We start from the raw sequence: 14340 nt of genomic DNA, 5'->3' as shown, positions 1-14340 counted from the left end.
GACCCCGGTCCAATTCTCTATACTTGAAATACAATCTACTGCAATACTTGTTCTACTGTTTTCCGCAAACAATCATCTTCCACACAATACGGTTAATCCTTTGTTACGGCAAGCCGGTGAGATTGACAACCTCACTTGTTTCGTTGGGGCAAAGTACTTTGGTTGTGTTGTGCAGGTTCCACGTTGGCGCCGGAATCTCTGGTGTTGCGCCGCACTACATCCCGCCGCCATCAACCTTCAACGTGCTTCTTGACTCCTACTGGTTCGATTAAACCTTGGTTTCTTTCTGAGGGAAAACTTGCTGCTGTGCGCATCATACCTTCGTCTTGGGGTTCCCAACGAACGTGTGAGTTACACGCCATCATGCATCCTACCTGGCCTCACTAACGCCATCCCGGGATGTTCATATTTGTTTCGACCAACAAAGTATGAGGCATTCCATTTAGTTCATACTAGCTACTTCTTAATTGCATTGGCCTTTCTTCCATTCTAGTGCCGATGATTAAATTGTTTGGTCACTTGTACACTCTGGGGTGGGGCCACTGAGCCTGGTGCGATGGCACAAATATCAATCTCTTGTGCATCCTACCTGGCCTTGCTGACCCCATCCCTGAATGTTAATATTTCTTTCAACCAACAAAGTATGAGGCATATGATATCTAGTTGAGATACCACTTGGCTCTTTCTTCCATTTTAGTGCCGATGATTAGAATGTTTGGTCACCTATACGCCGCAATATACTTTGTAGACGGGCCCCCTTTCCCGGCCGCCGTTCGTTGAACGAGTCCTTGACGAGACAACAACGCCGACATGTCTCTTCGGCGCAGAACCACGCCGGTCCCAGCCGTCTCCCTTGTGGCCGTGTCTAATGGGCTCGCGCTTTTCTCCATGGCCGGACCACGATTGGACTCACCGGGGAAATACTGATAATCGCCATCACCACTATCGTCAGAGTCCACAGGTGTAGAGTACTTTGCAGCAGATGCCGCTTTTCTTCTCTCGCCGTCCAGTGAACGAGTTCTTGATGCAAAGACCGTGCCGGCCTCTAGGCAGGCCGGCACGGTCTTTGCATCAAAGACTCGTTCACTGCACGACGAGGGAAGAAAAGTGGCATCTGCTGCAAACTGCTATGCTCCTGTGGAGTATGGCGATAGTGTTGATGGCGATTATCATTATTCCCCCGGTGAGTCCAATCGTGGTCCGGCCATGCAGAAGAGCGCAGGAGACGCGGCCACAAGGGAGGCGGCTGGGACTGCCGTGGTTCTGCGCCGGAGAGGCGGATCAGCGTTGTTGTGTCGTTAAGGACCAGTTCACTGAACGACGGCCGAGGAAAGGGGGCCCTTCGCAAAGTATACTGCGGTGTATACTGCAACTATGGTTTCTGACCATAGTATTTGTGTTGACCAATAATGTATGAGGCACTTATTCCATTTTGTCATTCCATTTGCTTTGAGATTTTCAAAATGCCGATGATTAAAATGTTTGGTCCCCGTACACTTGGGGGTGGCGTAAGTGAGCTCGGTAAGATAGCACAAATATCAATCTCTTGTGCATCGGACTTGGTCTCACTTACGCCATCCCTAAATGTTAATATTTGTGTTGACCAACAATGTATGAGGCATTTATTCCATTTCTCTTGTGCATCGGACTTGTTGGTCTCACTTTCTTCCATTTTCATCATAGTACGAATTGGATATGAAGACCCCGATGCAAGCGAGCCTGGTGGGTAGAGATGAGGGAGCAAAGGAGGAACCGGATGAAGACTACTTTGTATCTCGAAATTGTGAAATTTGTATGAATTAAGAGTTGTATGCAAAACATTTGACACTTAATTGCCACTATATATGTATCTCGATCGGGCTCTAAGTAATGTGATGATGATGTCTATGTTATATCCGTGCAATGTACATGATATTTATATTATATCCGAATGTTGCTGTATATAACCTGTATCTCCGTATATTGCTGTGTATAAACTGCATGTGTATAGCAGGCAGCACAAAATCGAGTATAATACAAGCAATTTCGTGGCGCACCGAAAACCAATTCCGTGGCGCACGCTTTTCGTGGCGCACCTAGGAACACGTGCGCCACAGAACCTTAATTCCGTGGCGCATGGGAAGGTGCGCCACAGAAACCTTATTTTTTTGGCGACGTTTCTGTGGCGCACCTCCCATGCGCCACAGAATCCATTTTTGGTGCGCCACTGATGAGGCTTTTCCTACTAGTGACCCCCTTTGCTATTTTTGCCCGGCCAATTAATTCTCTAGAGATTGTATTAAGTTGTTGGCGTGAGTTTGGTTGGTTTTTCTATTGCGGGTTTTTGCTTCCTCTTTTTTTTTTGCTGCGATTTCCATTTGTTTTTTTCTGGTTTGTTTTTCTGTTGTTGTTTTCTGGTTGTCTTTTTGGTTCATTTTTGTTTGACTTTCTATTTTGAAAATCGTCCAGACTAAAAAAATGTTTAAAATTGAGACTTTAAAATTTTCGGAATTTTAAAAAATTGTAATACATTTGAAAACTGTTCATATTTTGAATTTGTTAAATTTTTTTTTTAAATTTCTTCAGAGTAAAAAAAAAAACGAAAAGAAAAAAGCAACATAGAAGAAAACATACGTGACGGACTTGGGTTCGACCGCACAATAGCAACCTGTGGGGCGTAGGAAGCAACATGGGCCCGGCCCATCATGCGTTCCCTCGACGCGCGGCGCGAACGCTTGGTGCCGCGTCGAGCGGCATATAGGGGCTGCTGTTCGGCCCAGGCCGCCCGGCCGGCGTCGTCGTGGAGGCCGCCCGCTCCACCAGATCGGCCGGCCGACGTGGCGCCGTCCGCCGCCGCGCACGCGTAGCTCTGACCTGTTACATTTCAACTCGACTCTTCCGTCTACTTGTTCTAGCCAGCATCCCCTGTTTTTGCTTCACACCGCCTCCTCGTTCGCATGCCATCGCGAGCTCTTCTCTGCGCCTCCTCCGCCGCCGCGCGTCTGCTGCTGCTGCCGTCCACGAGGACGAACCCGTCGTCTCCCAGCCTCCTTGCAGCTGCAGCCATCGCGGCCCTGAACTTGAAGCAGCAGGGATCGTTCTCGACGGCGGCCGGGGCGACGGCAGGCATGGCGGCGGGCGAGGAAGGGAAGCCGGCGACGGCACCGTCGGCCGGGGGCGTGTCGGACCGCATCTTGCCGCATCTCCTCAACATGTAACTACTCCATCAGCCTCTGCTCTATTGCTCTGCTTATTCTACTCGATTTCATGGCTGGTATATGGATGCAATTGCTCAGCTTGTCCTGCATAGTAGTTGTTGAGCCCGAATCTGATTCTTTAGTTCAGTGGACCAAGCAAAGCATGATGCATACACAACAAAGTACTATCACGATCACGATCCCTCTAAGAAACCGCATGATACAGATACGGATCGTGCGCCACGGCTCGGGACTTCGAGATTTACGCGCAGCACGCCACATTCGAGGACCCGCTCATGCGCGCCCACGGGTAAGTCAAGTCCACCACACCTTCCTTGTTCATACTCTACTTTATCTGAACTGAAGATCAACCCTTGTGTGCCATTAGCAACCAATAATCTGCTAATTCCTATGATCACAGGGTGAAGCAGATCAAATCAGCCTTCTATACGCTCCCCAAGGTAACACCTCGTTCCATCTCCTCCTCCTCTGGATACATTTTCAGACAGTTGCCAGACCTCAAATTTCTTCGTCTGCTGATCGTTAGGTGTTCGGTGAATCCAAGATCGCGGAGTACACGGTGAAGGAGAACTCCACTGGGCCGGGGAAAACCGAGGTAAACTAACTCAGCATGCACCTCCATGTTATTATCATAAAATCCACTGCAATGCATCGTCGCATCAATCTGATTCACTTGGACCTTGCGTGCAACAATTCGACGCTGTAGATACTGATCGATAACAAGCAGCACTACAAGGTGTTCGGCAAGCCCGTCGACATAGCGTCGCTCATCACGCTCGACGTACAGGACGGCAAGGTCATCAGACACCAAGACTGGTAAGTACATGAGTAATCTAACTGTAACCGGAACGGATCATGAGCGATGCAACAGGCTAGTTAGTGTGTAATTGTGTGAACTTGTGTAGGTGGGACAAGAAACCTCTGAAGAATAGGGAGACGGTGAGCTTCCCACTGGTGGGGCGGGTGGCGGAGGCGAGCCGCCGGGGAGCCATGCTGCTCACCCACGTCATCATGGGGTGCGGCAAGGACCCCACCCCCTAGTTAGAGATGTTGTTTCTTTGTACTCCGTGGTGTACTCCTGTCTGGCTAGCTGCTTTTGGGATTAATTTCCATCTATAAATAAAAATTTGGAATTGCTAATTCTGCTCAGTCAAGTTTATAATTGACAAATTTGCATTGTGATTTGTGCCATCTGAGTTGCAAATTAATTATGTAACTAAGATTCTCCGTCGCAAGTGGGTTAGCAACCAAAATCTTTTCTTTCTTAATAGATGGTCCCGTTTTGCTGCTCTCACAGCAAGCCACGTCAACACTTTTCTCCTTCCCGCCTCTGGTCTTCCTTCAGCTCTCGTCGTCGATTGATTCTTGCTACGTGGGCGGGCCAACATGGCCGGTACCCTAGCTGACGAGTACCAACTGAATAGACGTTCGGCTTTCCTCGAAAAAAGAAGTACAGCACAGCCGATGTTCGTCTTCCTCATCGCCCAACGGACGCCAGACCTTCCATCCTCCCCCACTAATTTTCTAGCCGCAATTGTTCCGCCCGCGACCTCTAGCCTCCTCTTATGAATACGGCTCATAAATCGTCAGTAGAAACCCCACTTGCCCCAACTTAAAAGGAACCCCATGGTGCCATACGGTTCAATCACGACACCCTGGTCACCCCGCCATCAACACCACCGGCCTCCATGTTGGTACTGCCCGCTCCAGATTCGGATTTCTTCTATATTTTATCCAATCCCTCACTGTGTATTCCCAATCTGGCAGGTTGAGCTACGGCTGGCAAATCTGCTCCACGTTTTCCTCCTGCAGCCCGCTTTATTGGATCGATTCTGACTACTGCTACCTTATCTTCACTGGATTTCTTTCGATTTTAGCCCTTCCCGATCTGCTCGGTCAGGACTTCTTTGGATTTATTGAATTCGTCCTCTGTTCGCTGAAGCTAGGAATCACCGGCTATCATCACCTGTACGTACGGCACTACAGCCCACGCCTACTTTCATTGGTACGCAATTCTAATCTCCTGCTCTTAATTTTGAATTTACATTGGCTGAGCATAAGCACCTTTTATTTGTTACCTCCCCTGAATTAATTATTTAGTTACATTGTAGTTTGCTCTGCTGTAATCTTTTGTCGTCCATGTCTTCAGACATATATTGTCTACAGACTACAAGAACAGTACCTCTTTGTTTCAGTTCGCCCTTGTGCGCTTGCAAAGATGGATGAACTTGGAAGTTCTAAAAATTCTACCAGCCATCGTGCAATTATTTTGTCCGCTGGCCTTCCCTCTCCACTGTCAGCTGCAAGTTACCAAATGCCAATGCTTGCATCTGCTGTCTTAACTTTGTCTCTACGCCATCAGGGAATCCCCGCCTACGGTAAAGTGTATGCTCCGGAGGCTGTGAGAGGAGTGGCGGCATCGACAATGTTCACCCGTGAGGACACGTTCACGTTCTCCACGCAAGGTAGCCTCTGCCCCGAAAACATCGACAACACCATACATGTCATCCTCTTCATTCTTCAGGTGTTCTTACTTCCTCCTCTCTCACTCCAAAATACCAATCTTTTGTTTGTACCAACGGATTGTATTGCCTCTTCTTAAGCCAGTGTACTGGATTTGGATTATGTGCTCAGGTTTGCTCCCCATAGTATTGGCTGAAGTTTTACGGTACTGGCCTATTGCTGCGGATCTTTGACTGGCATGCAGCAACAACCTCTTCCATGCCATGAGTTTCTCTTGCACCAATTTTTAGATTACTGTTTTTTGCATTTTCTTCTAATGATTACATCTTTCTGCCAGGATGAGACTAAATATGTAAAGAAATTTGCCGTTTGGGACTGTACACCGGATACTATCTTCAAAAGTGTTGATTATCTATGGATATGCTCCTTTATCTCTGCTCTTTGTTCGAATGATATTGCGTTGCGATTTGGATGGAACTGAAGAAATTAACTTTCAACAACCGTTTCTTCAGATGCAATCTTTTCCAGGCCATATGGGTAACTAGAGTTATTCAAAGATTTTCTGTAATGGATTTACTGGAACTTCCGGTGGCTTTTTGTTAGATGCAAAAAAAAAAAAGTGGTTGTTTGTCCGATCCCAGTTGTAGTTGGGTTGCATTGTCCCACGCAGATGCAGGTTCCCCCATGGCTCCATAAAGCAGGAAACAACTACTCTACAAGGGAGGGAGGTACACGATTTTCATTGTAGTTCATTTTTTAAAGCAGGATAAAATGATTTAGAAAGAAAAAGTCCAATGTTGGGTTTCTTACCCAGTCGATCATGTCGATTTTAGCCTACCACTATCTTCCTTTGTATGGATCATCTCTCTCGAATTTTGATTGCAAACATCCCATAAACTCTTCCCTATGATGTAATGTTTAGGAGGTATTTTATCAACCCTTCTTTATCCAAGTATTTTTTAAACAATGTAAATAAATAGACGTCCCAGTGATTTTCTATGTGCACCTCATTAGTAAGATATCCAATATCTATGTGAACTCTACTTCTATTTGATATCCCAGCGATTTTCTTCTACCAAAATAAGTAGAAAAAATGTATTCCATGTTGCAATTCTCTCCTTTTCAACTTGGAGTTGCTATTAGGTTTTAGAGGGTTCCCGCCGCAACGCGCGGGGTATCTTCTAGTTTTACAGTGACATATTTTTCAGTTGCAAGTTGAGTTATAACTAAAAAAATTTAAATCATAGCCAAAAAAAATTGTTCACGCACTAATATGGCCGGCACTAATACGACCGATCTATTGTAGCAAAAACCGATCTCGTTAGGGACATTGTTAGAAAAAAAAATCACCACTATAGCAAAACCGACTTCGCGGGAGGCATCATTGGAAACTCACGCATGAGACATCATAACAACAATTTTCTATTACTGTAGCAAAAACACATGACAATTGTAGCAAAACCCTATTTCACTGGAGACATCAGATAAACAATTTTGTACTATTGTAGCAAAAGCACAAAATAAATGCAATAAAAATATTACTACTTTAGCAAAACCATTGGACCCGGTTGTAGCAAAAACAATTCTACATCAAATGTATGGTGCAAAACCGTAAAAGGGTTGTACCAAAATAATATCTTTATATGATACAAATGCACATAAGGGTTGTAATAGAAAATTCTTCGTATGGTGCAAATACAATAACCATTTGTAGCAAAAAAAAACTCATACGATGCAAAATCCACATAAGTGGTAGGCCTTCTTCAGCTCATGTACATGGTGCGTCGATAAGCAGTTCCTCGATTGTTGACGCCGCCTCTCCTTGGTGCAAATCACCACCGACCTGACCACGCGCCAAGGAGCCGACCAGGGTGATCGTGAGCCGAAGGTTTGTTCTTCATTCTATCCACAAATAGTGTTCCGTCTTGATCTCTCTAATTGACCTTTGTATGGTTTCAGATCCACCCCGACATCATCTGGCTCACGTAGGATGAGGTGAAGATTCATGTTGACCAGTGAACCCGATGAGGCCTGTGAAGGGTGCTCCATCTGGTATTGCCGCTAACACGAGAAAAAGAGAGAACAAGAAACCCAAGGTGGTTCCCAAGGAGGAGGAAGCAGCCCAGACGAGAGGTGTGTAGTGAACACATGCTCAGAACATCCTCTCTCTCAGCGAGTTGATGACAGGGAGAAGTTCCTAAAATTGGCCAAATACCCATGTGTAGAACATGTAGGAAAAAATTATTAGTCCATCCATTACCATTTCCTTGTTCATTCCCTCCATTGAATTACATACAGTTCGTTAGTTATTTCTGGCAAGCTAAGTGATTGCACGACCTCAAAGACGGAATTGAGGGTCATGATCATGGATTTCATTTTCACTGAGATTTGAGATTTCAACGTAATACACTAAATTTCAGTGATTTCGGTGAAGACCGAAATAATTATCTTTCGGCCAAAATATTTCAGTCATTTCAGTAATACACATGAATCTAGAAAACATTCAAAATATTTTTCAAATTTTTGAATATTTTAATTAATTTTTATAAAAAAATTCACTGTTCTGTCGAAATGGAAGAAATCACTGAAATTGCAGTGATTTCAGTAGGGGCTGAATTTTTTCCGAAACTGAAATTTCAGTGATTTCAGTAGGGGCTGAATTTTTTCCGAAACTGAAATTTGAAACCATGGTCATGATGACCCCTAGCTAGACGGCCACATTCGGACTAGAATAGAATATTTGCCATTTTTGTTATGTAGCTGACAGGAGCAAAATTATATTTGTCGCGTGAGAGCAGAACAAGAGTAGCAAAACCAATTTCTCATAAAATTCCCACTTTTATTATAACAATGAATCCAAGTGGATACAGTGGAAGATAAAATAAACATAGTATATCCTTTTACAATAACAATTATTCGCCAATACAATCATGAAGATCCATGTATTACATATTTATCTGTTCTTATTTTTACTAGTAGTTATAAAAATCATGGACCCATGTACCGTACGGGCCTGTACATGGTATACATGTACAGGAGTTAATTAGCTTTATGGTTGAGTGAAGACATTGGCGCCACATGTCTTGAATTCTGGCGGCGGCGGGGGCAGGCTGGTCTCCGGCGTGGGCCCATTCTCGACGATGAACGCTGTGGCCATGCCCATGATGATGTGGAACTCGTAGTGACAATGCAAGTACCACATCCCAGGGTTGTCGGTTACGAAGCGCACGGCAGCCCATCCGGTCCTAGGCACCTCCACTGTATTTCTTAGCTGTGGGTTGTGGTAGTTGAACTTCTCGGGGTCTGTCTTGGGATCGTAGTTGCCAAGCCCCATGGCGAGGACGAAGAAGTCATATCCATGGAGGTGCATCGGGTTGGAGTCACTCTGCAAAAGCGCAGTGCTCTGGAAGATGATCTCCACGGATGTGTTGTACCGGAACCTCCGGAGCTTGGTGGCCTTGATCGTCGGCTCCAGCTAAGGCTGGACGTTCGGGCCGAGCTTTCAGCTCGGCCCGAGCTTTTCCTGGCTCGGCTCGTTTTGGGCTCGGCCCGCGTTAGACAGAGACCGAGCCGAGCCTACTTTTCTGGCCCGTGGCGGGCTGAAAACTCGCCTGGCTCGGCCCGAGCCAGCCCGAAAGCTCACCAGGTTTTTTTTTTCAATTCACAGGAAGTCCAAGGGAGAGAGAGTGGGCTGTTTTCTGGCCCATGAGCAGATCAACGAACGGGATAGGTCACGACTCACGAACTTTTCCTCACATCCCGTTCTTTCGTTCTCCAAGAACAGAGCCGCACGCGCCGCCGCTGGCATGGAAGAAGACCAGCGCCCGTGCCCGCCCCCGGCGTGGAAGAAGACCAGCGCCCGCCCTGACGTCCGCCGTCCTTGCCGTCGCCATCCTTAGTCACCACTGCATCGTTGATCCACCGGCGACGCATCCAGAATTCACCATCTCCATCCGTTGGCATTGGGCCCACTTGGCAGTGACCTAAGACGTTTGGCTCGCGAGCCAGCCCGAGCCAGCTCGAGTTTTCGTATAGCTCGAGCCGAGCTCCTTTTTCCAGCTCGAGAGAGAAACGAGCCAGCCCGAGCCGAGCCGTTTTGGAGCGAGCCAAAGACTGGCTCGAACCGAGCCCAGCCCGAGCTGGCTCGTGTCCACCCTTAGCTCCAGCGCCTCCTCCAGTGGTCCCAGCGGGATCAAGTCACGGTCCGTGTAGTTGTACGGGCGCGCTGGGCGATCGGGGAGGTCTTCCGTGTAGAGACCACTCGTCCGGCCCTCGTAGTACCTCTCTAGGAGGGACGCGTTGGTCGGGTGGCGGAAGGAGACGTTGTTCATGGTGGCTACCACGATGCTCTCGGGACTCCTCCGGCGCTTGCAGGACGTCGCATTGCCCCGACAGATGGAGCCGAGGCCGAGCGTGAAGAAGAGGCGCTCGTCGACATGCATGGGGACGCGATTCCGGTCCGGGTGGGCGAGGCCGGTGAGGTTGTTGTGGAAGTAGAAGGACGGCATGGTGTTGTGCTGGTCTGGCATGAGCGGCATCGCCACAGGAAGCCCGTTGTTGTTTTTGTCGGATCCGGCATAGCGGACGAGGCCACGGGAGACATATGCCGGGATCTGGGTGTCAGGCTCAGGTGGCTGGTTTGCGAGTGCCACCATGTGGTAGTGTGCCGGCGGGGCATCAGCAGCCATGAGCACGTCGATGGCCTCACCTGGCGCGACAGTCACCATGTCCGTCTTGTACGGCGTCAGGTAGTTCCCGTCAGCGCCGACCACCGTGAACGTGTGCCCGGCCACTTTGAAGTAGTATTCAGAGAAAAGTGCCGTGTTCAAGATACGCAGCAGGTAGGTCTTCCCGCGCACCACGTCGATAACGAAGCTCTCTTCCGGCTTCCCTGAGCAGTTGCCGAGGTCGCCGAGCTTACCATTGATGGTCGCCGCTACCGGGTTGTCGTCGAAGTTGCCGCTGTTCATCCTCCTGTCGAGCTCGATGAGGTCGAGCTGCCACCACTCGCCGATGATGATGGGCACGTCCTTGGTCGGGGTTGGGAACGGGTACCTTCCGCCCTTGGGCCGGATGATGAAGGCTCCGGCAACGGTGGCTCGGAGGCAGGTGACATGGGCGTGCCACCACAGCGTGCCGACCTGGCCGGTGACGTTGAAGCGGTAGACGCGGTTGCCGCCGGGAGGGATGGGGCACTCGGTGATGAAGCCAGCGCCGTCGGACCAGCAGCTCCTCATCTGCCGGACGCCATGCCAGTGGATGGTGAGGCCGTGGGGGAGACGGTTCACGACGTCGACGACCACCGTGTCGCCATCGGTGATGTCGATCGTGGGGCCTGGGAGCTGCCCGTTCACCACGTAGATCTTGGTCGTGTTGCACAGGTGTGTCTGGTTCATCTCGTGCACCTGCTCATCATTAGGTAATTCGTTGGTTAAAACAGGTCAAGAGGATATCCAAACAAGTCCTATAAGTGCTAGACCACACACTGTGACACTAGATATATAGTACTCCACCCTTCACAATAATATACTATAAAGCAATCTTGCTCTGTTTATTGGAACTCTTTAATTTTAGTATATCTCAGTAGTACTTCCGCGGATCTATATTGTTTGTCGCTGAATCACATGAATCTACATAAATGTTAGGGTTTCTATTCACTCGGTTTAGCAACAAGTGTTATGGATCGGAGGGAGAGAGTACGACTTGAATAACTTGCTAGTTTGTTTTAAAATTTATACTACAATATAGCAGACAATATTCACTAGTAGAAAAAGGGGTCTTTCGTCCAACCCTTTAGTACCGGTTTCCTTACGAACCGGTACTAAAGGGTGCATTAGTACCGGTTGCACTGCACAGACCTTTAATACCGGTTCGTGACAGGAACCGGTACTAAAGGTACCCTTTAGTACCGGTTCGTGTCACGAACCGGTACTAAAGGTTTTTCCTGCTCCCCACGCACCTCCACCCCCCCCCCCCGTGGATCGCCTTTTTTTGCTTTGTAAAATACAAATGAAAATGATAGAAAATTCAAAAAAATAAAATGTTTTCAGATTCTTGTATGTTATGCAACCTAGTATTGGGGAAAATTAACAAATTTGAATTTTCACTTTTTTTGCAAAAAAGTTTTGGAAAATGGTAAAACCGCAAGAACTTTTGCGTACGACGTCGAAAAAAAACGTATAATATATCAAAATCATCGTGGGAAAAAGTTACATCCGAATTCACCGGGGTTTACCCGGTTAGCCAAATTTTAGATTCTCAAAATTCCAAATCAAAATATGAAAGCAGGAAGATTTTAGGTTTTTTCCAAAACTTTAGAATTTTATATATTTTTTATTTTTAAAAAATTAAAATTAATAATTATAAGATTTTTTGATTCCCAGAATAACTATTACTTTTATCAAATTATAAGATTTTCAAATTTTCAGGTTTAAAGTTTCGCAAAAAAATATTAAAAGTTTAAAAAATATATAAAAATAATACAAATTAAAAAGTTAATTTTATTTATTTATTCAACATTATTATTACATCATTACTTTTGTTTATTAAAGAAATTATTTGCAATACAAATAATAAAGAAGTGTCACATTGACCAACATGTTAATAGGATTGATATGATACTACTATCAACAACATGCGCGCGAAGCACTTGGAAGTGGGACGGAAAGGAACTCGAAAGTTAAGCGTGCTAGTGTTGGAGTAGTGTGAGGATGGGTGACCGACCGGGAAGTTTGACCAAGGGTAAGTAATTGACTAGAGATTAAGTGTAGTTAGAGACTAACGGAAATATTAGAAATTATGAAAAAAGGGAGTGAAAAATAATTAGAAAAAAAATGGATAAAAAAATTTAAACGAAATAGCCTTTTTGTGAAAAAAAAATAAAAAAAGAGATCTCCAGCCCCGCGGGCACCTTTAGTACCGGTTCGTAAGGAACCGGTACTAAAGGATGGAGGCCTTTAGTGCCGAATCTTTAGTACCGGTTCCAAAACCGGTACTAAAGGCCCTTTCAAACCGGTATAAAAGGGGGGTTTCTCTACTAGTGATTTAAACGGATGGATTACACTTGAAAGCAATACCGTCGGAAAATCACATGAAACATAACCAGACATTGTATTCACGGCATGTCAAGAAAAAGAAAAGGATGTTGTACACACCACAAAGGTGTGCTCCACGACCGCAGCCTCACCGCCGGCCGCGGCTGCCAGAGCCGCAAGGACCACGGCGCAGACGACGGTCGCCGCCATGGGAAACTTTGCCATGCGCTTGATTGCTCTGCAAACTTAGTTAGTGATTTCCGGTAATTATCTCCCTATTTGCTGGAAGGATGATTTTGCTAAGCATGGGTTGCGGTCTATTTATACGCCTCAACGGATATGGCATCGCAAGACAACGGCCGTCTGCAATGGCTGACCGGGCCAATCAAATCCAGCAACAGAAAACCAACGGCGGCGATCTATCTGCGATCTCATCGATCACGCTAGCCCATGCATGCATGCAACCTGGTGGTGCATGGTCAGCCTCCTAGCTAAGTGAGGCTTCATGGGAACGTGTAGGGTGATTAGCATCATCGTTAATTACTAGTTTAATTAATCCTGAAAAAACAATGATAAGTCAATCCCGGTTAAGCTAGACTTAGGACGAGGAGACTTCCTCCCCGCTGAATTAACGACGCTCGGGGTCAGAAGTGAGCATCACCGAGCCAGAATTGGTCGAGCCGTAGCCATTAGCCAGCAAAGACTTAGGTTATTGGTGGTTTTCTTATTGAAAACCCGTGTGCGCTACCAACCCAGTCATTGGTCAGAGTCTAATTAACTCCAACAGAGGATGTTTCACGCTGTGCATGGAAGACGCATCTGATTCCCCGGATACGTCCAATTGGTAGGTAGATCTTCTTGTTATACTTCAGCAGCCTTGACTTATATGTTGCGGCATATGATCCAAACGATCATGCACCACAGTGTACTTTGACCTATTTTCTCAGAAGCGACCATGCATGCAGTAGAATCTTTGTCAAATGTGTTCGAGTTCAGATTGGTAATATATATATGGCCTGATTTTCTAGATGAGAAGTATTTGGTTGAACCTAAATTCAACCTCCGAGAAGAAATATTTTGTTGAACCAGTTCTTGTGGTTTTGTAATATTTGTTCATAATAAATTATGTATCGAGATGGTTTATGCGTATGATAATTATTATGCATCGAAACAAATACTTTGCACATAGAAATAGTCCAAGTTTGAACTTTTCTATGTTGAGATAAATCTTTTTTTCTCACGTCCGATGGTACGTCCCAGAAATACAGACAATAATTTGTGTGAATATACTTTTTTGAAACCAGGTTACTGTTGACGTCAGAAACCCCCTGGCGGGCAGAGACGGGCAACACAGTAGAGCCGGGAACAACTAGGGCTGCGGCTGGCCCCAGTCCCTCAGAGCGACGGCCCGCAAAGCCTCCTGGTCACACGTCCGATGCTATCGCAAGGGCGTGCCACCTGACCTATACCTGGTCAGGAAGGTGTGGATAATGCCTCGCTTAGTTTCCTGCATGGCATACACGTAAACATTAAATACGAGCCTCGATCGGCTCTCAGGTTATCCTGTGAATCGGCTCAAAGAGCCGATCCACCCATGATTCGTACAAGGTGTCCGAATATATGGTGGTCCTGCTTGATCAAGATAA

The 14340-nt window shown here is 46.5% G+C and overlaps 2 protein-coding genes across 2 annotated transcripts; one reads left to right on the top strand and one right to left on the bottom strand.

Moving 5' to 3' along the window:
- Positions 1-2908: 2908 nt before the first annotated feature.
- LOC124665436 lies at positions 2909-4337 on the top strand. Its single transcript, XM_047202853.1, has 6 exons — positions 2909-3193; positions 3403-3486; positions 3598-3637; positions 3724-3792; positions 3904-4013; positions 4103-4337. Exons 1-6 carry the CDS (start codon positions 2937-2939, stop codon positions 4236-4238), a joined length of 696 nt encoding a protein of 231 aa, XP_047058809.1. The 5' UTR covers positions 2909-2936; the 3' UTR covers positions 4239-4337.
- A 4372-nt stretch (positions 4338-8709) lies between these two features.
- Positions 8710-12919, bottom strand: LOC124665435 (laccase-19-like). Its single transcript, XM_047202852.1, has 3 exons — positions 12815-12919; positions 9815-11065; positions 8710-9129 (listed from the first exon to the last, which is right to left on the bottom strand). Exons 1-3 carry the CDS (start codon positions 12917-12919, stop codon positions 8710-8712), a joined length of 1776 nt encoding a protein of 591 aa, XP_047058808.1.
- Between the last annotated feature and the right edge of the window lie 1421 nt (positions 12920-14340).

Source organism: Lolium rigidum, chromosome 6 (genome assembly GCF_022539505.1).
Source record: "Lolium rigidum isolate FL_2022 chromosome 6, APGP_CSIRO_Lrig_0.1, whole genome shotgun sequence".
NCBI lineage: Eukaryota > Viridiplantae > Streptophyta > Magnoliopsida > Poales > Poaceae > Lolium > Lolium rigidum.
The sequence above is the reverse complement of the archived record's forward strand: the minus strand, read 5'-3'. Positions and strand labels throughout refer to the sequence as shown.

Excerpts from the sequence above, each read along its gene's own strand:
- LOC124665435 (XM_047202852.1), bottom strand. The coding sequence starts at position 12,919 with ATGGCAAAGTTTCCCATGGCGGCGACCGTCGTCTGCGCCGTGGTCCTT. Across the intron at positions 11,066-12,814 it reads TCGTGGAGCACACCTTTGTG|GTGCACGAGATGAACCAGAC; the intron begins GTGTGTACAACA and ends AATGATGAGCAG. Across the intron at positions 9,130-9,814 it reads AGGAGGCGCTGGAGCTAAGG|CCGACGATCAAGGCCACCAA; the intron begins GTGGACACGAGC and ends CCTTAGCTGGAG.
- LOC124665436 (XM_047202853.1), top strand. The coding sequence starts at position 2,937 with ATGCCATCGCGAGCTCTTCTCTGCGCCTCCTCCGCCGCCGCGCGTCTG. Across the intron at positions 3,194-3,402 it reads TTGCCGCATCTCCTCAACAT|ATACGGATCGTGCGCCACGG; the intron begins GTAACTACTCCA and ends CGCATGATACAG. Across the intron at positions 4,014-4,102 it reads GTCATCAGACACCAAGACTG|GTGGGACAAGAAACCTCTGA; the intron begins GTAAGTACATGA and ends GAACTTGTGTAG.